Source organism: Microcebus murinus, chromosome 3, assembly GCF_040939455.1.
Source record: "Microcebus murinus isolate Inina chromosome 3, M.murinus_Inina_mat1.0, whole genome shotgun sequence".
Lineage (NCBI taxonomy): Eukaryota > Metazoa > Chordata > Mammalia > Primates > Cheirogaleidae > Microcebus > Microcebus murinus.
Window position 1 is genome coordinate 25,486,996 of NC_134106.1, and position 24,540 is coordinate 25,511,535.

Below are 24,540 nucleotides of genomic sequence, written 5' to 3' on the forward strand. Positions count from 1 at the left end.
AGAAGAATTTATTACTATGTACCTCCTGATATGATCAGGAGGAACAGAATTACTGCAACAGAACAACAACTTTAAATAATCACAATAAGTGTCCTCAAAGAAATGTTTCCTTCAAAGCAGGAAAAAAAAGTCACTTAAAAAGGAATGAAATGAAAATATTAGCTACAAAAAATGCAATAGTTGAAATAGGGAGCACAATGCAGGGGACAACTGGCAGATAGTCTTGAGCAGACAGTTCAAGAAAGAACTAGTAATGGAGATATAAGATCTCATTTAGGAAAGTAGATGACCCATCATCAGTTAGTTTTTAGATTTGAAAAGGTTTGTGTGGTTGGAAATTTGTTTTGAGTCCCAGAAGTTTAAAGGTAGAAGAGACCTCAGTGATGCTTCACATTTTCATTTTGGAAAGGTGAGCAAAGGATGCTTGGATTATAAAGTAGATTAGGCAGAGTTAAAGCTAAAACACATGTATTTAAATGCTCTTTAGGATGTCACAGTAGTTTTAAAACTAAAGAGACAGAATGATAGATTTTTAGAGCTAAAATCTTATCAAACTCCTTAATTTCACACATGAGAAAACTAAAGCCCAAAGAGGTTAAATAATTTGTCCAAAATAATGAAGCCAATTGGTGATGGAGTAAGAACAAGATCTAGGTCTTCTGATAAGCCCAGTTCTCTACACTAAACCTTTCTAATTATTCCAGAATTGGCATTTTCAGAAAGATGTACTGTCACCACATGTGAATGAGTGATACGCTCAAAAAAGGATTCTATAGTTAAGTTTGGGATCAAACATCAAACAGCATTTACATAGTGCAGGACTTCTCCAAGCCTCGACATGCGTAAGCATATGGTGACTCCCCGAAAAGGACAGTCCAGCGTGCCACACTCATCATAGAACTAGAGCCCAACTCCAGAAAACACTTTCCAAAACATGACTGATAATCGTATATAGACAGTGGGATCCTGAAGCTTTGAGGACTGATATTTTATTTTGTAAATTTCATATTCCTATCTCCCTCCCTTTCTCTCTCTCCCTCCCACTTGTGCACACACACACACACACACACACACACTAGCCATCCCTACACATCTCCAGAGCATTCATCTGACCTTTTTCAGACAACAAAGAGTAGACAAGATCTGGAAATTGTCACAGATAATCACAGTTGCATTTTGGATGTGGACTCCTAGCTTCAAAGTCTGGGAGGTTTGTCGTAGATCTCCTCATCAAAAGCAGGCAGCCAGAGAAAAGCACTGGGCTTCAGGTCAGGGACATGGGTGACCATTGCCTTACCTGGAAATGGGATTATAATTCCTTCCCCATTGCCTCCTAAGATTGTGGTGAGAATGACATTAGATAATATACATAGAAGTACATTTTAAACTATAGCATGACTGGCAAACATACATGGACAGGTGTTGCATTATGTGTGAGCCAAATTTTATAAACATAAAACACCAAGGTGGTCTTGAGGACCTGCCCTTCCCCCCTTTAACAACAGATGTTCCACATCTTTCCTCTCTTGGCTTGAACACTGACAACACTATTGGAGTAGGGAAGCTGCCCAGATGTTCTCAGGATGCTTAACCTTCTCACCTCTACCATCTACTCTCCTGGCCAGTTACTGGATCATGAGGATGTTTAATTCTCTGTATTAAAGAGCTAGAGAGCAAAGAAAGGCTAGTTTCCTGTGTTGTCTCCGTAGAAACTAAACACAATCTGGTGCCTCCCTCTCCCCTTACATCTGGACTCAGGCCCCCATATCATCTGCAGAATCTTCCTACCCCACTCAATCACAGCAGTGCCTACAATTCACTTTTTTAAGTAAATAATTACCTTCTCTGTTTCTTACCTCTTTCAAAATGCAAATACACATAAGAGGAGGGAGGAGATTGAGTGTTTAATATCAGACTGTGCATGAGCAAGTTAGTCTTTCCTCCTTCCCCAGAAACAGAACAGAGAGAAGACATAGAGAAGAAAGAGTAAGTGCTTCTTGGTCAAAAAGGCCTGAATTGCAGGATTCCACTATTTCATAATTCTGTGATCTAAGACTAATATCTTCTTCTGTAAACTGGGGTTACTCATTATACTTCGTTGGATTCTTGTGACAATTAAAGAGAATGATGAAAGAAAAAGTAATGGATACAGGACTGTTCTAAGTATTTGTTTCTCCTCATGTTCACCCCCCATCGAAGTTTTGAGGGCCCAAAGGTGGCTTGATTTGTTAGAGGGAAAGGACATGGGTCACCTGGTCATCCTGGAAGGCTACAGAAAGTCATTAAAAAATAGTTGTATTTTTGTAATAGTTATAGGAATCGGTATTAATCAGGGCAGGTGCACTACTGTAACAAACAGCTGCAAAGTGTTAGAGTTTCCATGTAATAGAAGCTCATTTCTTGCTCGGGCCACAGCACAGTGCTGTTTAGGGTGATGCTGTGTTCTACAGCCATCCAGGACCAAGGCTCTTCCAGGGGAGCCTCCATCTCTGAGCAGGGGACAAAGGAAGAGTGAGAGCACGGAGGATTTTCCTCTCACCCTCATTCCTCTGGCCTCACTCAACTGCAGGGGACACTGGGAAACATAGTTTACTGGGCTCCCCAGCAGGAAAAGGAAACATTTAGTGGATAAATAGCACAGACAGAGGTTCTGCAGAGCAGAAGTCCTGGAGAACAAGTAAAGTTCTTCTGATACAATGACTTTGCTGTTGGATAGCTGCAAACAACTCAAAATAAGTATGTTTCAGTATAGAAAAAGACAAAGACAATGACAAAAAGGGGGAGAAAGTCTGGTAGCCCAAGAGGCTGGTAATTAGTGCTGTGGAGTTGTAGGTGAGTTTCCTCTGCAGATCCCATGCTCCACCCACAGCCTGAGACTCAGTTTCCCTGGTTTGGAACCACATCTCTTTAATTACCTCCTACACCTCTAATGTAAAGTTTAATTCTTTTATATTTGTTCAGATATAGAAGCTGATAAGTACTCTGTAAATATAAAGCTTTCTATCACTGCTAAGTAAATGTTCATTTTGGGGGACTCGTACCAGAAAGGGTTAACTGAAGCTACAAATCCAAATTAAACCCAAGAAAAAAACTTTAAAATTACACATCTTGCATAGACCAACTCATATTTAACTAAGTCTTCTTCAAATATACGTGCTATTGCTAAGATTATCGAGCCTATTGAAGACTTTTCACTATATGAAATTTTAGGCTTCATTGTCAATCAAAATAAATTTAAATTCCATATATAAATACAAGGTTACCAGGTATATATTTAGCTGTTCTGTATAGTAATAACTGCTTTCTTGACCTCATATCCTCTTTAATCCAATACCCCATTTTTCTGTTTCCCTTTATAGCAAAACTCCTCCAAAGAGTTGTCTATACTTCCCGTATCTATGTCTTCTCCTCCTCTTCTTTCCTCCCCCCCCTCCTCCCACAGAAATGATCATAGTGAGGCCACCAGAGACCATCACATTTCCAAACCCAAGGGCCAATTTTCAGCTCTCTTCTTATTTGACAAGTTAATCATTCCCTCCTCCTGGAAACACTTTCTTCACTCAGCTTCCAGCACGTCACACTCTCTTGGTTTTTCTACTTCACTGATTTGTCCCCATTTTCCTTTGCTTGTTTCTCCTCATCCTCCTGACCTTTAAATATTACAGTGCCCCCAGGGCTCAGGACTCTTTCCTTCTTTATTTACAGTCACTGTTTTTTTGATCGCATCTAGACTCCTATTGTTAAATATGCCCCCCTAAATTCATGTGCTGGAAAGTTAATCTCCAGTGCCAGAGTGTTGGAAGAGGGGGCCTTTGGGGATGTATTTAGGTCACGGGGACTCTGCCATCATGAATGGATTGATGCCACTGGAAATAGAGCTTTCAAGAATGGGTTTGCTCTCTCTTGCCCTTCTGCTTTCCACCATGCGAGATCACAGCAAGAAGCCCCTTATCAAATGCTGGTGCCTTGATCTTGGACTTCCCAGGTCAACCTGGGCAACATAGTGAGACCCCATCACCATGGCCATATCCCCCCCAGCAGCTACCCTGACACCAGATATCCATGTCTCTGCCTTCTGCCTTCCATAAGCTTTTATTGTCTAATGTTTGAGCCTCAAGACTGTTTGAGTGGTAGGTTCCAGACATCACCACTCTAGCCTGACCTGCTGCCAATCAGGTCCAGAATAGAATATTTCTTTACATGTTTTCCTTTCCAGATTTCAATTTTAAAAAAATGAAAGTCCTACCATGTCTTTCCAGTCAAAGAAAGTTTTTCTTGGAAATCACTCATTGATTTACTCAGTGTGTCCTCCTTCTTAATGATGGCTAAGTTGTTTTTTAGAAAGTGTTTGCTAAGTGATACAGCATGCTAACGGTGTCGTGCCAGAACCTACTTTTTATGCTCAAAGGGTCCCTTTATTCTCCCAATATTTTAACATATACTTGCATAAAACAAAAAATTTAAATCTGTATTTTAGTTTTATTCTCATTACTCCCAATTTTCTCCAGAAAAAGAAAAGAAAAGAAGGACCAAAGGCTATAAACCTAAATGTATAAGGTGCAGCCAGATGGCATAAAATTTAAGGAAAAAGAGGCAAAAGGAAATAAAGATATGAAAGGAAGGCAAATTGATGATTGAACTTAGCATCCATACTTTATGCCAACAAGTCAGGCATGCTTGCTGGAATAGGAAAAAAATTTAACTATGCACTTTCTAGCAACCAATAAAGTGTCCATAAGCAAACAAACCAACACACACACACAAGCCAGTTACTCAGTATGATCTTAATGGCTTCTAACTTGAGACCAGAGCAAAGTTTCTCCCCTGTGTTTTCACAGAAAAAGACAAGAGATATACAATAAACAGCATCCATGACAACATCCTTACAGCAGGCACAGGGTAAAACATCATAGGAATGAAAATTTACAATCATTTTGAGAATGTGCTGTGTTCCCAAAGAACAGTATCTGGAAGCTTCTTCCCATCTTGCTCTGCTGTCCTGGCAGTGAGAGCAGACATGTCCCATTGTCAACCCCATGCAAATGTCATCTGGTCTAAATTTTCTAGTGGTCCTGATCTAGTACATCCATTTAAATAATGAAAAACCTTGAGATGATTAGCTCATTACACCTAAAATGCAGTACATAATTTTTAAGTTTTCTATTTATGTTTTTTAAATCTTCATACTTATTTGAATAACTAGTTTGCCTTTATTTTTCTTCAGAAAGAAAAATATTTTTTCGATTTTTTCTTTTAGATTTATCAATTTGAGGTTGGTTTCGGCACTGTGTAAGAGTATTTGCTCAGCCACTAATGCCAAATGGTTATTACACATTAAATTATAAATGTTGACATAGGGTAGTTTTCAGCTTGAAGTACAAAGGTCAGCAAGCCTATGAAGGTAAATTAAGGACAAAATGATGGGCGCTTTCACTGTTGGACACAAGTATGTCATTTCTCTAAACTAAATTCTGTCTGCTTTATTTCTCATTGTTTGCAAAAAGAAAACTGTGGTTTTCTCATTCTAACTATTTGGCTTCCTAGTGTAACCCAGGTTTATAGGGCTTCTGATGTCATTTGGAGGCAAACAACTCCACACAGTTTTGCGGTAATGGGGCCTAGATATTGCTATCACTCTGAGAACTTTTAAAGAGTTTTCACCTTCATTTAAATATTTTCCTGGTATTCAGTAGCTCTAATCAAAAGGCACAACATTCAAAGATAGATCCACCTCAGCGAATCTCCCTCTGTCTATCTCTATTCCATTGTTCACTTGGACCAAAAAGAAAAATAAAAAGCATATTCTGAGGTCTCGGTAACAGAATTTGCCATGCGAAAGTTTTAAATGTGTCATTCGTAAGCATCTGTTGGTATCTTCCACTCTCTATCCCTCAGTCCGCAGCCCTAGGGCCACCTTGCCAGCCACAACCATGTGCAGTCATAGAACTCACATAAATAAAGTAATTATTCTCCCATCATGCCTTGCCCTCCATAAACTTGGAAGCTTGTAAAATGTGTCCCAAAGGTCATTGCGTATCAAGCCTGAGTAAGGAAAAAGACAAAGGGTTACAATGGAATAAAGCAGACACTCTGGGCAAATTGGTGGCAAGTTTAGAAAAACAAAACAATGGACACAGGCATAACATTGAGTACAAGCAGAGGCTACTAAAACCAACAAATCAACCAATATTGCAGATGATTAAATTAGCAAAGATAAACACTAAGACCCAATGGAGAGACTTCTGCTTCCAGTGAAGATGGAGTAACAGGAACTGGATTTACCCTCTAGGTTGGAAAAAAACCCAATTTATATGAAATAATGATTTACAAAACACTAGACGTCAGGCAATGAAAGACAGTGACAGACAAGAAACAAATGACATGAGCCTTAGAACTGATCCAGCTTACTGCTTTGAGAGAATTTCCAGGCTGAGGTATAGGATCCCAGACAGAAACTAAAAGACTTCCTGAGTAGAAGAAACAGAACTGACATTTCAAGAAATTAATATCCAAATTCTCAGAACAGAGTTCTAAAAAGGAGAGACACACACACAGAGACTTTCAGAGGGTCCTTCTCAAGTATTAGCAGAGTGTTAATTAGTACATTTGTGTGATGAAAGAATCATCCAAAAGGATTACAGGGAACAGTACTCAGAGCTCACACATGGCCAGAAATAGAGCCTGTTCGCACCAGCCAGATAGAATAACTCATAATACATGAGACACTGGGTAGAATACTCAAAAAGGCCTTACCTCAAAGGAGATGATTAATTAGCCACAGCACTAGCACTCTTCTGGAACCATCTTACAAATTAGATTAAGATCTGAAAATATCAAATTGTTTCCAAGTAACTTAACTGCATCCCAGAACAAAGCTCAAGAATATTTATAGAAATAGAAAAATATCCCACACCCAATAAAGTACCATTTCTGACCATCCAAAGATTATCAGGCAGATAAAAAAAAAAAGTGGGAAAACATTGCCTATAGTGGGAAGAATAATTAATCAAACAAAAATGACACAGAATGACACAAGTATTAAATTTGCAGACAATGACATTAAAACAGCTAATATAACTGCATTCCATGTATTCATAAAATTAAGTAGAGACATAAAAGAGAGAGAAAAAAGATCAAAATCTAAACTTCTAGGGATGAAAACTACAATGTATGAGAAGAAAATATCCCAGATGGAATTAATAACAGATTAGACATTGTACAAAAAAAAAAAAAAGATTATGAACTTGAAGACATAGCAATAGAAATTATCCAAATGAAACGACACAGAAAAATGAATCCAAAAAAATGAAAATCGCATCAGTGAGTTTCAGGATGTTTAATACACATGTAGGTATTACAGATAGTAACTGAAGTCCCTGACTAACAAGAAAGAAGAGTAGGAGTAAAAAATGAAGAATAATGTATGAAAATTGTCCAAATTTGATGATATCCTTAAACCCAAAGATCCAAGAAGCTTAAAGAACCTCAGCATAAGAAACATAAATACACCAGGGCATATAATAATCAAATTTCTCAAAACCAGTGATAAAGAGACAATATTAAAAGCAGCCAAGGATTAAAAAAAAACAAAAAAAACCTTAAGTACAAAAGACAAGATAAGGAAAATAGCAGATTTCTTGTCGGAAACAATGCAAGCAAGATGACAGTGGAATAATTTCTTTAAAGTACTGAAAGAATATAGCTGTCAATCTGGAATGCAGTATCTTAGCATTCTAGATCTTCAAAAACAAAGAAGATATAAAAACAAATATAAATACAAAACCTAAATAACTGCTCTAAAAAAATAAAGAGATTTTTTTCAGGCAAAAGGAAAAACACTTATACCAGATTGAAATGTAAATCAAACCATCAAATAGGGCAACCAATGGGTAAATATATAAATGTTTTTATTGTTTTATTTAAATATTTTTAAAAAATAATTATTTAAACAAAGATAATAGCAATAGATTGAGGCTTTTATAGCATGCATATAGTAAAACAACAATAGCATAATGGTCAAGAGGGAAGAAATAAAGTATGTTATTTCAGATTTTTATTCTATACATAGAGTGATCTAATATCACCTTAAGGTAGACTGATATATGTTATAAACTTTGAAGCAAACTAACAAAAGAGTTACAGATAATACTCCAACAAAGAGTATAAAATAACATTCAATCCAAAAGATGGATATTTATGTATATAATAATATAAAATGCATGAAGCAACCCAGGGAGCGGGGGCTCAGGCCTGTCATCTTAGCAGTTTGGGAGGCTAAAGTAGGAGGATCGCTTGAGGCCAGGAGCTGGAGACCAGCCTGAGCAAGAGGGAGACCCGATCTCTACTAAAAATAAAGAATTGGCTGGGCATGGTGGCACCTGCCTGTAGTCCCAGCTACTCAGGAGGCTGAGGCGGGAGGATCATTCGAGCCCAGGAGTTTGAGGTTGCAGTAAGCTATGGTGATGCCACTGCATTATAGCTGGTGACTTAGCGAGACCCTATCTCAAAAAAACAAAAAACAAAAAAAAACAGCCCCGGAGCCCCGCCCAGCGTTTTGAAGCGGAAACCGGCTGTGGCAGCCTCCGAGTGGCGCGGGGCGTGGGGCAGTTCCCACGAGGGACCGTGCAGCGAGCCGCGCGGGCGGGGCCAGAGCAGAAGCGGCAGTGGCCGCGGTCCATGGGGCCCAGCTGAGCCGGGCACGTTCTCGATGCCGCTGAACCCGCTGAAGGACAAGGAGCCCCTCATCGAGCGCTTCGTCAAGCCTGGCAGTGATGGTGAAAGCACAGGAAACTGCCCCCTTTCTCAGAGGCTCAAAGGAGTTGTAGTGAGTGTCACCGCCGTTGCCCTGGAAAGAAAGCCTGCAGACCTGCAGAACTTGGCTCCTTGGACCCAGCCACCATTTATAACTTTCAACAACGATGTTAAAAGGGATGTAAATAAAATTGAGGAATTTCTTGAAGAAGTCTTATGCCCTCCCAAGTACTTAAAGCTTTCACCAAAACACCCAGAGTCAAAATACTGCTGGAATGGACATCTTTGCCTAATTCTCTGCATATATCAAGAATTCGAGGCCAGGGGCTAATGAAGCACTGGAGAGGGGTCTCTTGAAAACAATGCTGAAACTGGATGAATATCTGAATTCTGCACTCCCTGATGAAATTGATGAAAAGAGTATGGAGGACATTAAGTTTTCTACATGTAACTTTCTGGATGGCAATGAAATGACATTAGCTGATTGCAACCTATTGCCCAAAGTGCATTATTGCCAAGATGGTGAGCCAAAAATATCACAACTGAATGACTGGCATCTGGAGATACTTAACTAATTCGTATAATAGGGATGAGTTCACCAATACCTGTCTCACTGATAAGGAGGTTGAAATAGCATTTAGTGATGTAGCCAAAAGACTCACCAAATAAAATAGCTCCTATGACAGAGATATCTTCATGTCTTCCCCTAAGAATATGCTTTTCCTAACTGACCGCTCCTCTTCCTAGAGTAGAAATTATATTTTGCATGAACATGCAGTTATCCAAGATTAGGGTCAAGCATAGACAAGGTATAGTAGTTATCTTAAAATATACACTCCTAAGCAGTATTATTTTGAAATTCTTTTGCCTTGCCTACCTCCCCTACCCATATCTCCCTCTCTTCTAATTTGGAGACACTCTGTCACAAACTTTTCACGTTAGAGGTAGTTTGCCATCTCTCGGGAGCCCTAAGCATTGTGTCCATTCACTGTGCACCCATGGCAGAACTTCGGAGGTGCAATGTTTAACTGTCAAAATAGTAGCCACGACTTCATCAGGCAGCCCCAAACTGGTGCATAATATGTAGTACAAGGAATATCTATGTATTTTTTAAATTTTGTAATATTTAGTAAGAATATATGAGAGGATTGCTACTGTATCAGAAATATTCTGTTTCCATTTAGTCTATCCTGTATATGTACTAAAGAATATTGCCACCAGAGAACAGAGAGCCTTGTACAGAAAGACACTACAGATTTTGCTATTTTGCTTTGTAGGTAGATTTTTACTTTTACCTAAAAGCATTTATCCTTCATACTAATTGAAACATCTGACACTATGTAGAAGCTAAAAGTTTAGAGGGAGAGATGGTTTTCTCTCAAGATCTTCTGCAAGCATTTTATCCTTTTATAGAAACTGATAGGCACCTAAGATTCTGTATTAATGTGTTTGTTACATATATTTTGCCCAGTGCCATTCATTTGGAACATTATTGCTTTTTTCTTTTATTTAAAAAAAAAACTCCTTTTTTAGGTAAGCAGAGAGCTTACTACTTGTAGATCTTTTGAGCAACACTACATAAATTGATACTTAGTTGATTTATCTATATCAGTACAATGTTTAGTAATGTAAAAATTAACACAGAAATTAACCTAAGGAATGAAAGGTGCATTTGTCAAAATAGCAAGTAAATTTTTGTTTCTAAAGCATATTTAATGTAGATGGTCTAAAGAATGCATTATCCATCCTATAGTGAAACAAAATAAAACACAGATTACCAATTTTCTTATTTCACCTCATTTACCTTACATAGAGGATTGTTCACTCCTTTTGGACTAAATTATAGTTGTTATGGTGAATGAGTATTTACTGCAGTTTTGCCTGGTGTCAATCATCACACTTCCTTGACTTAAATTTTTTTACAGTCATGTTGAGGAATAGCACTTGCATGTGTTTTTGCTTTGTTTTGTTTTTTCTTTTTAAATTGAAGTCCTAAATAAGAATTCTTTGTGCTCTAACAAGAGAGGATGAACTTGGTGAAAATAAAAATTTGTTATGCATTTACTCTTTAAAAAAAAAAACAACAGACTTTCTGAGTACAAATCTGAAGACTGTGCTTGTGACTATAATACATTTTTGTAATTTTTTATACCCAACTTGTGTAGAAAGTGCTATTTGTCATGAGCTATTTTTTGAAATTTTAAGCATATTGCTTTAAAACGGCAGTGGTTTTCCCCTTTGATATGTTTATACTTAGTAAGCACTGGCTTTATAATAGCAGCCTGACTTTTATAAGCATACTGCTTTTTTAACCTATCAGTAAATTAGCTTAGTATTGAAAGATAAAAAAAGCTCCATATTGTATCCATTTGGCTCAGGGAAATTCCGTTGCCTTATCTTTCTTAGAACTCCTATTGCTGATCAAAAATGTGAGTACTTTTCTGTTAATTAAATATTGGATGATGATTTATCTGGTTCCAGGAAGATGCACTATCCATTTATCTACTGCAAAATTATATTACAGTAACTTCAGTGGGTGAAAGTGTCCCATCTGTACCAGTACACAGGCAAGTATCATCACTATTCATCTACCTTTTAAATAGTGGCAGCTTGGCATTCAGGTGATTCAGGTTGAACCTTGCCTTATAGCTTAAAGTATGAAAAAGATTTGAGAGAAGGGGTATCTGTTCTTTCTAGTGAATGGTGGATTAAGTAGTACAGGGTAGAGGGCTGGAGGGCTAACCGAGGAAAGAGCTCCATTCTTAAAATAGAGTGATGACAAACCCATTCTGAAATTCAAAGTATTTTCACTTTGGATATTTATTCTCTTGATTGTTTTTTATTTATCCAGTGATTACACCTGGTTCTCTCTGGATGTCCAAAAGACTTTGACAAAGACAGAATTACTTGTCTCTGTATAAAGACAGATTTTATTATTACTTTATCAGAGAAGTTAGTCAAATGAAATTGAGATTGGCAGGTGGACAAAAGCTAGTAGAAAGGATGATCCCACAACATTCTTTTACCTCATTGTATGTTTGTGGAAAGATTATAGCTTAAAATATTGAAAGATTTGGGACATAAAAGTTTTCATGAAAATAAGCACCACATGTACTCACCAGCAAATTGGTATTAACTGATCAACACCTAAATGGACATATAGGAGTAACATTTATCAGGCGTCAGGCAGATGGGAGGGGGGAGGAGGGGATGGGTATATACATACATAATGAGTGCAATGGGCACCATCTGGGGGATGGACACGCTTGAAACTCTGACTCCGGGAGGGGAGGGGGGAAAAGGCAACACATGTAACATAAACATTTGTACCCCTATAATATGCTGAAATAAATAAATAAATAAATAAAATTTAACTATATGCTCTTTAAAAAAAAGTTTCATGGCAGGCAATTCATGTAGTGTATAGGTTGACATAATGGAATTCATCTGATTTTATTTCTACAACTAACAAATCATTCTCCTTTGTTTAAACACCTTTTATGTTTTATTACTTCAGTAAGGAGGTTAGAGTCTGAATGGAAGTTCTCACTGTTTTCCAAAGGATTCTGAGAAATTTTTGTATTCAACAGTTGGAAAGCTCTCTTCTATTTTAGTTGATATAACTTCCCTTTTCTGATATAGATGCAGATTTTCTATACAGTTCTGTTATCTTGTTTTTACTAGGAATGTTAACTTTTGTGATGAAATTCAAATAAGATTTCTTGATAACCTTGGCTTTCACAACTCATCTTTAAACCCTTAAGCCATCTATATACAATTAAGATATTTCTGACATTTATTCTTACACTAAGTGGATCAACTCTAGAATATAGGCATTTTAACTTTACTTCTGTTGGGTTTTGAATCTCTCCAGAGTTGTATGTAGATAGCCTTTATTTCTGTGCACCTAAAAAACCCACTTAGAGAATACTACAAAGTAAAAATGAAAGGAAATAGAAATGTATTTTTTCATGAGCATTTTGATACACATTTTATCAAGTTTATTGATTCACCAATTTCTTACACTTGTTATAACCAGTATTTAATTCATAGAGAGGGAAGCATTCATTATTGATATATGGACTTTTCTTTACTCTATCCTTTATAAATGATCAAGGTTTGGGCCACTAAAATTATATTTTTATCCTGGAAAAAATTTTAACCCCTCAAGCCATAATATTGAACAGAATTTTGGAGCATTTTCTTTCGAATTTCTTGAGCAAGCAGATGAAAGCTTATTATAGAGCGCTTGTGTTTTCTTTTCTCTCTGAAACATCAACACCAGCATACTGCTGGCAGCTACTGTATTAAAAAAAAGTATATTTTCACTATTAAAAAAACAAAAACAAACAAAACCCAAAATACATGAAGCAAAAACTGATAGAACTATTATGATGCCTATAAGTAAGCACATCTACAGTTTTAGTTGAACATATCAATATTCTTCTCTTAATAATTGATAGAACAAATAGAAAATAGGATATAGAAGATTTGAAAAGCACTATCAATCAAATTAATCTATGGACATTTTAGAACACTCCTCTTCAGAGCAGTATACATATTCTTTTCACATTTACACAGAACATTTACCAGGATAGACCAAATTCTGGGCCGTAAAATAAGTTTTAAATTCAGTAAGTTTAAAAAGATATATGAACCACACAAAGTATGCTCTCTGTCCGCAATGGAATTAAACCAGAAATTAATCACATAAAATGTCTGGAAAATTCTTAAACATTTAGAAACTAAATAACTGTCTTCTAAATAACCCATGAACAAGAGAAGAAATCAAAAGAAAAATTAAACTATTTTGAAGTGAATTAAAAGAAACAACATATCAGAATTTGTGAAGTGCCATAAAACAATATGTATGGTGAGATTCATAGCAATAAATGTCCATATTAGAAGAAAGAGAAGTTGTCAATCTATAACCTCCGCTTTCACTTTATGAAATAGAAAAAAAGAGAGTAAGTTAAAACCAAAATAAGCGTAAGAAAGGAATAATAAACATCAAGACAGAAAATAAATAAACAGAAAATCAATAGTGAAACTCAATGAAACCAAAATCTGATGCTTTGAGATCAATAAAATTGATAAAGCACTAATCAGATCAGGAAAAAAATTGAGAGACCATAAAAATTACCATTATCAAGAATGAATGAGGTAAGGTTCCCACAGATTCAACAAATATTAAAAGGATGTTTGGACACTTTATCAGGGAATATGATCGAATTTTAAGAAATCTTCAACATCTTAACACAAAGGAGGAACAGAAAGATGATAATTTCAGAAGTTGGTAGTATCATAATGGCTTAGTAGGGGAGATCTCACACACAAAGCATGACTTTTAAAATCCCTCAAAGCAGTGCATACGTATAGGGATGTCTTGATCTCTGTTGAGATTTACTTGTATGGTCAGTTTGTAAGGTACTTCTTAAAATCTTGTAATAGTAATATTATTTCCTCTATTAGTTATAGTAGGAGTTAAACCATTAAGTACTTTAATAACATTACAAGAGAAAATGTAAAACTCAAGTATCAGCTATTTACATCACTTTATATTGCAATCACTATCAATATTAATTCATACATGTCAGCATGGATTTATTCTGTGTACTCCTTAGGTGCTATTTTTTAACTAAATGACCTCATATACTTATTTACAAACACAGATATAGTCTATGTGGATATTTTTGAAGTATACATGATATTTAGTCATATTGATTACAATCAGTCCTCCATCGTAGAGCACTTAAGAAACTCCTAGTGTTTCACAGTTGTGAATAGTAACACTATAACATTATGTAGGCTGGATTTCTTTCTTTTGGATTATTTCCCTTAAGTATTACCCTTGAGTAAAATTGCTGCCCCCTCCCAAACAGAAGTGAATAGCTTTTCAGTTCTTGGTAAATATTGCCAGTTTAGCTCCACAGAAAGTTTGAACAATTATCAGTGACACAAGGTAACACAAACATACAATTTTCTCACAGGCTTACCTACATTTTTAAAATTTGTACTGAGGTATAACTAATTATAATTCAATAAAGTGTACAATTCGGTAACTTGCAATATATGCACCCATGAAACCATATCACATCAAAATAATGAACATATCCATCGCCACCAAAAGGTTCTTCATACCCTTTGTATTTCCACCCTCCTATTCCTCCTATAGCCTCAAGAAACCACTGATGTACTTTATGTCACTATAGATTAGTTTGAATTTCATAGAATTTTATGTAAACAGAATCGTAAAGCATGCACTCTTTTTGATTGATTTTACCCAGAATAATTACTTTGCTTTTCAGCCATGTTGTAGCACACATCAATAGTTCATTTTTCGTTGCTGATTAGTATTCCATTATGTGGTTATACCTCAGTGCAGTGGGTGTGTCCATTCACCTGCTGATCAGCAGTGGTGGTGTTTCCAGTTTTAGGCCACTACAAAAAAATTTGCTGCAAGTATTTGTATACAAGTCCTTGTAGGAACAGCTTCTTTTGTTTTTCCTAGAAAAATACCTAAAAATGGAATGGCTAGATCATATGATAAGTATATGTTTAACTTTGGAAGAAACTTTCAAACTGTTTGCCAAAGTGGTTGCCATTTACATTCCCATCAATGATGTATGAGAGTTCCAGTTCCTGCACATACTCCATAACACTTGTTATACTCAGTCTTTTTAATTTTAGCCATTCTAGCAGATACACAGTGGTACTCCATTGTGGTTTAATTTGCATTTCTTTAATGACTAATAATGAGCATCTTTTCATTTTGTTATTTGCCATTCATATTTTTTTTTGGCAAGATATATGTTTACGTAATTTTCACATTTTTTAAATTTAAGATACATAGGCAGTTCATTGGAGAAAAAAATACTATGGCTATCCATATGCAAAAGAAAAATAACTTTGATTCATACTTCTAATCCTATAAAAAATGAATTCAAAATCAATCATATAGCTAAACGTAAAACCTAAAACTACAAATACTCTAGAATGAATTATAAGAGAAAATCCTTGCGACCTTAGATTGAGCAAAGATTTCTTAGATATAACACCAAAAGCCTAAGAAAAATTGAAAAATTAGACTTCATTAAAATTAAAAGTTTTTAAAAGACAGTAAAGAAAATAAAAAGACAAGCCACAAACTGGGAGAAAATATTTGCTAAGCACATATTTGGTAAAACACTTGTATCCAAATACTGGTATTTAATAAAATAAAAACAAGCAACCCAATACACTGCTATTTGGATTTGTTTACCAGATAAGTAATGTTTGGAAAGTAAAGAACATTCACTGATAGACTGAGGTACAGAAGAGGTAAGTTGTGAATGATAGAAGATTGTGTATTGCTGTTACAAGAAGACAGGCAGAGGCAACAGAGAAATGGAGTCTGTGCACAGAAAAGGATCTTGAGATGCTTTATGGTTAGATAGACAAAATGTTAAAAGCAAATTATTCTATTTCCTTCCCAGTAACTTCTAGGATAAGCCTTGACAATATGGAACAAGTATAATAGAACAATTTTGCTAATGGCCCAGAGTCTGATTTAAGACTTAGGTAGTAGGCTTGGATAGTATGGCATAGATACAGAAGATGTTTGGATTAAAAAGCGGAGAGATATTTCAAGACTGAGTATATGGAGTACAGGGCAATTTTAAGTCATAAATCACCAAATGGGTCCCTTTTTTTTGACAGACATCACATCCCCACCCACAAATCTGGTCCTGCCATCCTTCGAGGACCAGGTCAAGTGCGTGTCTTTCCATCCTCACTCCCGTTCACCCACCAATGCTCTGCACTGCAATCACTTGTGAAATGGCACTAATAATAGTGATTTTCTCAAGCACAAAATGAGATAGCTAGTGTAAAGCAAATAACATAGTGCCTGGAACACGCAGAGCTCAATAAATATTGGTTTCTCCTTCCCTTCTCTCCCTTCTATAACCAAATGGAAGGCAAATTGCACTGTTGGCCCCAGTTCAGAGGTTTTTAAAATTTAGAGCTCCTATGTTGAGCTGAGTCTCGTTAAAGGCTCCTGGGTTGAGCACAGAAACTTTTTAAACAACTCAAGTCCAGACTTTGATGTCCCCATTGCCATACACGGCAGAGAGTCAACAGCCGAGTGGGAAGGACCCAAGTTCCAGAAACAAGTTGCCAGTCTCTGGCAAAAATCAATAGGTAGATAATGCTTGTATTCTATGTAGAAATAAAAACATATTTATGCTCCCTTCCAACTTGCTGAGGGCCTTTCATTAGAGAATCCCTCTGGATCTGCCCACTCTCCCTCACCTGTTTCTCCTCTGGAAGGCAAAAGGAATTACCTGATTGGTTAATGTGAGAGCAGGACCTCTCAAAGGGCGTATACAACTCAGCCCTCCTTCTGCTGTCTTTTCAGAACAGGCGCCACTGGGAGAAGCCTGAGGTTGTCCAGCCATGGTTGTTGCTGAGCATTTTCGAAGTACAGTGTAAGGAGGTCCACATGATTCAAAATCTAAGTCACATTCCCCCAGACAAACTTTACCAGTAATAGGGTGGTATTTTGTCTCTAGTAGCCTAATTCCTGGGTCTATCTATCAGTCAGTTCTGAACTTGGGTGGAGAAGAGGGCTGCCATTTGGGGGCACCTTCAAAACTCACCCAGCCATCTGCCCTGTGTCCCCTGCACAAGCACAGACAAGCCTGTAGACCTTCAGCATGAATGTTTAGTGGCATGCCTGTGGTCCTCCTCGGGGTACATTTCCCCTCGGGGTACATTTTCCCACCTGTGTGGTACTCTCAGACTGACATTGCTTCCACCAGGTTTCACGCCAGGAAGAGTGATAAGCAAGCAATGATGGTTCTTCCCCAAAAGGCAAGCACCAGGTACTGTACTTCTTTTGCATCTCCCATACAACCTAGCATAGTTCTCAGCATGTATTAACATAACTCTGATAAAGATCTGGGGTACTGAGTTCAAGCTCTACTCTACTCTTTCCCTGCCAGGTAACTTGGTAAAGGCCACTTTGCCAATCCAAAACCCTGAATTCCAATCTGAATTCTTTACGTTTTTTTTTAAGTGACAATAAGTTAGATTGAAAATGAGCAAGAAGTTGGTCCTTTATTCAATGTGGTAAAAGTGAAATTGTCATGATCTCTGAAGCTTGTTTATATTTTTGGCAAACATAGCTATATGTTTTTCAGATGTGCTTATGATGTCATCCCATTTAGAATGAAAACTCCAAGACTCCTACTATTTCCCATAAGGGTTCAAATAAAGAACTTGGAACCCAAGAATTCTCAGAAAATGATGTTTGCTGTCATGTCCCCACTTACATGGAGCAGAAATTTTCTAAAATATGCTGCTTCTTTGCTACAGAATTTAACCAAATTCTATTATAGAATTACCAGGGCACCGAATAAATGTAAACCTATGCCACTCATAGTTTTCTTAAAGAGGGGTTGGTAAGCTACTGCCCACAGGCCAAATATGGCCCACTGGCTGTTTTTGTAAATAAAGTTTTATTGAATACAACCACACTCATTTGTTTACATGTCTGTAGCTGCTTTCCTGCTCCAACAGCAGAGGTGGGTTTTTGCAATAGATACCATGATCTGGCTTTTTACAGAAAAAGATTTCTGGCTCTCATTCTGATTAGGGGGTTGAGGGGTAAACTCACAATTAATGGACATGGTGAGCATTGTAGAGGGGAAGGGCATGCCTCTAACCCTCTCTAGGGTGAGGCAAAAACATAAAATGTAACCAAAGTTTGTACCCTCAAATATCTTGAAATTTTAAAAAAACTTTAAAAATTAAAAAATCCTTCAGTTAATCTTAAATAATCCAAATTATGCCTCATGAACATCCTTAAAATGTGATAAGTCACCATAAGAATGTTGCTCATCTTGCCTGAGCTTTTCTTCTTAATCTGTAAGACAGATTTGTCTATTGTTTCCAATGTAGGCATCAGTTACCATTCTGATTCTTAGCCAATGAGTAGTTTCCTTAGTAAGATCTGATTACTTCTGAATATTTGAAATATCTGCACCTCTTATGAGGTAAGAGAAGCAGTGGCAGGGGTCTATGAGGATACTTATGTTCCAAAGTCTCCACTTTGTTCCTAACTGACTCAACCTCTTGCACTTTGCTTCTGTGAAATGAGGAGCCTGAACAAATGAGGACTGTGTTTCTTTTTTTTTTATTTTTTTTTATTTTTTTTTTATTTTTTTTTTTTTTGAGACAGAGTCTCGCTTTGTTGCCCAGGCTAGTGTGAGTGCCGTGGCGTCAGCCTAGCTCACAGCAACCTCAAACTCCTGGGCTCCAGCGATCCTTCTGTCTCAGCCTCCTGAGTAGCTGGGACTACAGGCATGCGCCACCATGCCCGGCTAATTTTTTATATATATATCAGTTGGCCAATTAGTTTCTTTCTATTTATAGTAGAGACGGGGTCTCGCTCTTGCTCAGGCTGGTTTTGAACTCCTGACCTTGAGCAATCCGCCCGCCTCAGCCTCCCAGAGTGCTAGGATTACAGGTGTGAGCCACTGCGCCCGGCCTTGGACTGTGTTTCTTTATAAGAGACAATCATGATCCAGTGTGAGAAGTGCCTCATGGAAAGCCACACTGGCTGCTACAAAAACCAAACGAATGGCATCAAAACTGGATTGACATAGGAGAAAAGCCTCAGCCCCAAGTCTGTTTGGAGGAAATGCTCGGTCTTGAAGGATGAGGAGGAATTGGTGCTCCTGGAGAATGAACTCCCCAAGAAAGCAAAAGCCTTCTTACTGAAGCCATCATTTTATTTGGCTCACTAGGAAAATATTTCAGCATCTAAATCCCAGGGAATATCTCTCTGAATTCAAGCAGACTCTAATGTGTGCATTACACTCTTCTTCCAGATGTGTATCATCGAAAGAAGTGTATCACCGTCCAGCACCTTTTCACAATATAGTCGCCTTTTTGGGGGAAAAGATTTTTCTTTTTCTTTTTCATCAGTTATCAAGGTCCCATCTAATTCTTGAAAAAGACATTGGCTACCCCATGCACAATTGGCATCATGCCCACTGTATAGGACACCAAGACTTCTTGAGAAAATGAAGATCACTCAGAGTTTGGACAGTCGTTCACACCTCTAGTCGAGGTCAAGAGGTGAGATAGCTCTGACTTCAAACGACCTTGACAGTGAGATTAAGCAATATGCTTAGGCAGCAGTGATTTTCACGTGGTTAAGCAATCCACACATCCACAACAATAGATTCTGAAGGGAGGAAAGTTATCTGAAGTGACCTAGCCATGCAATCTCAGCAATAATGATTCCTAAGTAATTGCTAGTTCTCCCACAATTCCTTCAGTACTGTTGTTGTAAGTAGAGTTCATTCGTGCATTCAAAAATCTTAGTGAATACACCTATGTATCAGCACTTTCTGTACACTGGGGATACAGCCATAAAGACATGAGACCAAAAAAACCCTAACTCTAAGACCTACGTTCTAGTATATCATCCTTGTACTGAAAAAAGTGCAATGAGTTTTAACTTCTATCTACTAAGACATATTGCTGTTCTGAACAGTTCCCAAGGGACATTTTCCAAAAGGGTCTGAGCCAAACCTGAGCCATCCTTCCTCCTGAGACCTTGTTCCTCCATCATATTCTCTGTGTCATAGAACACACAAGATAGGAAAAAGCCAAGACAGGTTGATGCTTGTTCCTAATCCATACTCATCATCCAGCCAAATGACTCCAAAAGTCTCAAAGCAGATCTATATCAAGATCCTAAACAATGCTCATAACCTTTGAACTACTTCTGGGAATCTTGATGAAAAAAATAATCCTAACTTCTAAAAAGAATTTAGATGCAAAAATGCACATCAGAGCATTATTTAACCTAGCCAAAAAAAAAAAAAAAAGTAAATGCCCAACTGTAAATGAATATATAAATAAATATGTTTTTATGGGAGATAAAAATAACAAACAGCCATTAAGAAGATATTTACAAGGATTCTATGACAATGTGGGGAAATACTTATTATAAAATGTTAGGTAATCAAGTAGAACAAAAAACTACATATTCAATATAACAAGCATGTTAAAAATCTGCTAAGAAAAATAAAAGGCTTGATGGAAATGTCACGAAACACTCATAGTTAAAATACTTAGATATTGAAATTATGAATATTTTATATTTTTGTACTTTCCATTGTTTCATTAGTAAAAAGTAATCATTTAAAACCTAAATATAGTTTTTAAAAAGCAAGGAGGATGATACTTAAGAACAAGTATAAAATTGTTTATCATCTTAGCTAACAGCCTGAAATCTGAACTGATTCAAACTACGCAGGTTTGAACTCTGATTCCTCCAGTTACTGTGTGACCCTCAGGAATCAGAGTTTTTGCCCCAGTTTCCTGCCTGCAAAATGAGGGTGATAATAGCGTTTACCTAAATGGGTGATAATCGTGTTTATCTGAATGGGCTGGTAGAAGGATTAGTAGCTGATTCACTAAGCGTTTGGCACAGAGGGTAACACCTGGTAAAGCACTCAAAATGGAAACAAAAAAGAATTCAAACAAGGGAAAAGGCAGGCAAACGTTATATCTTGATGCCTTCGGAACAAATAACTCAGAATTGTGCTTTCAGTAGACAATTTTTCCTCAGGCAGAATCAATTCCCATGTCCTTTACTAATATTTTCAAATTTCCTCTGAAGAAGATGGATAATATGTAGATATTCATTTTATGGGTAAATATTTCCTTATTTTTTTAATGTGCTGGACATAATTTATTGTGCAAAGTGCCTTTTGATTTTAAAAACAAGCCTAAAAATTATGTTAATAGGACTTGCAGAAAACACTAATCATTATTCTAAGATGAAATGCCCTCATAAAAATATTTATGAGGTGTTTATGGCGCTAACAGACAGTAGTTAACTTGAAGATAAAAGTAGTTGTCCATAAAATCATATTTTTCTGTCAAATGTCTGTTCCAAACTCAGTTAAATCAAAAACTGGTCTCTTATCTACTATACCCAACATCCTTCTTTCTGTGCAAATGAAACCATCTAAATCTGGGTAAAATAAAGTGATTGATAACTACCCTGGAACCTTGTTCACAACAGGCTTTTAGTAAACATTTGTTGAAAGGATACAAATTTTAGTTCTTATTGCTTGTCACTACTTACTTTTTTAAGAGGGAGAATTCAGTTAAGGTTGCACAAATATTAAATCTTGACTTACAAAGAAGATTCGGAGGGTAAGAGGAAACTAAGGAAAGAGAGGTTGAAATTTGTGTTTCTGACACTTCCTTCCCCCCAAAATGAGGCATCACTTTTTCCCTACGAGAGGATTATGCCTTTCAGCTTCCAGAGGAATCCTTTACCCTAATTTCCAATCTAAATTTGCTTGCTCTTTTGACCCTAGGAATCCTCTACTCAAAATAAGGCAGTGCTCTTGTTGAAGGTTTTGATTTGGTTTGGCAACTTTTCTCTGTCCACGGACTGTTATCTCCTACTTAGAGCAGTTAAAAGGCCTGAAACCACAGAGATACACAAGCTCAGATTCGAATCTTGCTGGGTGCTGGCTGTGTCATCTTCCTTCAATCACATAATCCTACTCAGCCTGTCTCTTTGTAAAGTAGACATAATAAATACAAATCTCACAAGGTTACAATAGGGCTAAATGAGATCATAGTAAATGATTGGGCATGGTAGGCAATAATGTGTTCTTCCCTTTTCCTGTAAGACTTTGCTGGGGCTGACAGTCTTTCTCTGAATTCTTATGTACCTTGGTCTCCTGCCTGTCTTTCCTTCCCAGAAGAGGACTCAAGGTTCTCCTGAACTCGTAATTTTTAATCTAGAAAAACATTTCAGCTCTAAGTCACCTTTGACCCACTCACAATTCAAGTCCCAGGGAAACTGGAGAGACAGGTGAGCTGGTGATGAGCTTGGTCCCTTTGAGGTGGAGCCTAAGAAGTGGGGCTCTCACTTAAGCCAGTGGAATCCCAATGTATTCTCTTTCCCACCTCTGAAGTCCAGAGCCCAGGATCTATCCACCTCCCTCCTCAGACCAGCAAAGACTAAATTGATCAGAACCCCTAAGCTGAGTTTCCTTCAGGAGGTGCCAACACTAAGACTCTTCCAAGATCCCAGAACCAACCTGCCCCCACCCTGCAAGGGAAAGGTGAAAAAAGAAAGAGAAGTGGGGGCGGGTCGCGAGACGCCCCAGAGAAGCGCAGACTGCACGCAGGTGGACAGGGAAGAGTCCTGTCCAATAGCTCTGCCCAACCCGAGCTTTCCAGCTCGCCCCCTGCCCGCAGGGCCTCCTCTCCAGCAGCCGGAGGATTTGGAGCGGCTGAGAGGGGCGCGGGGCCCAGGTAGTGACCGTTGCGTCTGTCCCGCGGCCGCTTCCCATCTCGCCCGCACGCGGCCCCCAGCCCGGCCCGCCAGGTGTGCCTCACAAGCCCGGCTCACGCTCCTCGCCGCCGTCTGCGCCGCCTCCTCGGCGTTCGCGCTGCGCTCGGCGCCGGCAGGGGACAAACACTACCTGTGGAAGTAATGCGCGCAGAAGAGGACCAGAAGCACAGTCCCAGGCAGTCCGAAGAGGGACCAGGGCTGCCAGGCGAGGATCCCCGCGGGCACCGCGAAGGAGGGCAGCTCCTGCAGGAACCAGGCGGCGCCGGCGGGCAGGCGGACAGCCGAGGGCGTCAGGGTCTCCGTGTACTTCCCGTAGCCGGCGGGCTCCGGGAAGTACAGCGAGAGTGCCCCCAAGGCAACTAAAGTGGCGCTGCCTGCCAGCACTGGGCTCTGCTGGCACCGGCCCGGCATCGCGCCGCGCTCCCGCCAGTGGCTGCTGCCCACGTAGAGGAGAGCGCGGACCCCACGGCCCATTTATGCAGCTCAAGACACCACCCTGTGTCCGCCCCTTCGGCCTCGGCTCCCGCCCCTCCATCCTGCCTCCCACCCCAGCGCGGCGCGCGCTCGGCTCCGCAGCGATGCCTGTTCCCAGGGCTGGCGCTCTGGGATGCGGCCGGGACAGAGCGCGAGGACGATGGCTTTCGTGGTGCCAAAAGGTGTCCTGGGCCCCCGCCTCCGCCCGCGCCCGTCCTCTCCCCCACTTTCCTCTGGTCTCCCCTTAGGCTGCCCCTCAATGACTTGTTCCTCACGCATTGACCTCTGATGTTGCAACTTCTGGAACTAAGAAACAGGAAGACAGCCCCACTGGGACGGACGATTCAGCTGGGATCGTTCTCCCGTGCCAACACACATCCTCTGGGCCGTGGCCACGCAGCCCCACCCGCAAAGCCCCAAGCCGGGATCTCCCCGACCCCTCGTGTTCCTTAGCCGTCTCACTCCCCGCAGCTCCCACCCAGCCCTGCAGCCTTCCTTCGACCCCGGGCCGGACGTCCTGGCGCTGCGAGCGCCCGCCAGCCCCTGTGCTCGGGGCGCCACGCTCCGTAGCCACTCGGCAGCAGTGCCTGCGCCCCTCAGGCAGGTACCGGCCTCTCTCGGGCCCTAATTCCTGAGCTGTCTCTGTGCCTCCCCGCGAGCATCCCTGGGCCGTTCGCCTTGGTCAAAGAGGCGCGTCCGCTGAGCTCCGGTGCTGACGCACCGATGGGGCCAGGACTAGTAGTCCTGTCCGTCCGCCCCACACTGGGAGTGGCCCAGACTCAGGCTAACATCTAGGGCTTCTCCCTCGGGATGCTCTTTCCCAGCTCCTGGAGCCGCTGAGCCGGGTTCCCTCCGGTGGAGGCCTTGGCGATGCCGCTGCTCTCTGAACCCCTGCCTAGCCATGGCACATCCAGACGCCGTTCTTCCTCTCTTCC

General features: G+C 39.3%; 1 protein-coding gene and 1 pseudogene across 3 annotated transcripts in view; one reads left to right on the plus strand and one right to left on the minus strand.

The window, feature by feature from the left end:
• Positions 1 to 23,573, minus strand: part of SRD5A2 (steroid 5 alpha-reductase 2) — a 44,709-nt gene extending 21,136 nt beyond the window's left edge. For 2 of the 3 annotated variants that reach the window (XM_076000651.1, XM_012788370.3), the window contains exons 1-2: positions 23,262 to 23,573; positions 15,154 to 15,270 (exon numbers count right to left, since the gene is read on the minus strand). In XM_076000651.1, coding sequence (XP_075856766.1) covers positions 15,154 to 15,270; positions 23,262 to 23,542 — 398 coding nt within the window. In that variant the 5' untranslated portion in view covers positions 23,543 to 23,573. The remainder of the gene's footprint in view (positions 1 to 15,153; positions 15,271 to 23,261) is intronic. The other variant, XM_012788371.3, reaches the window with a different exon arrangement.
• LOC142870001 (chloride intracellular channel protein 4 pseudogene) lies at positions 8,708 to 9,326 on the plus strand (annotated as a pseudogene).
• Positions 23,574 to 24,540: the final 967 nt, after the last annotated feature.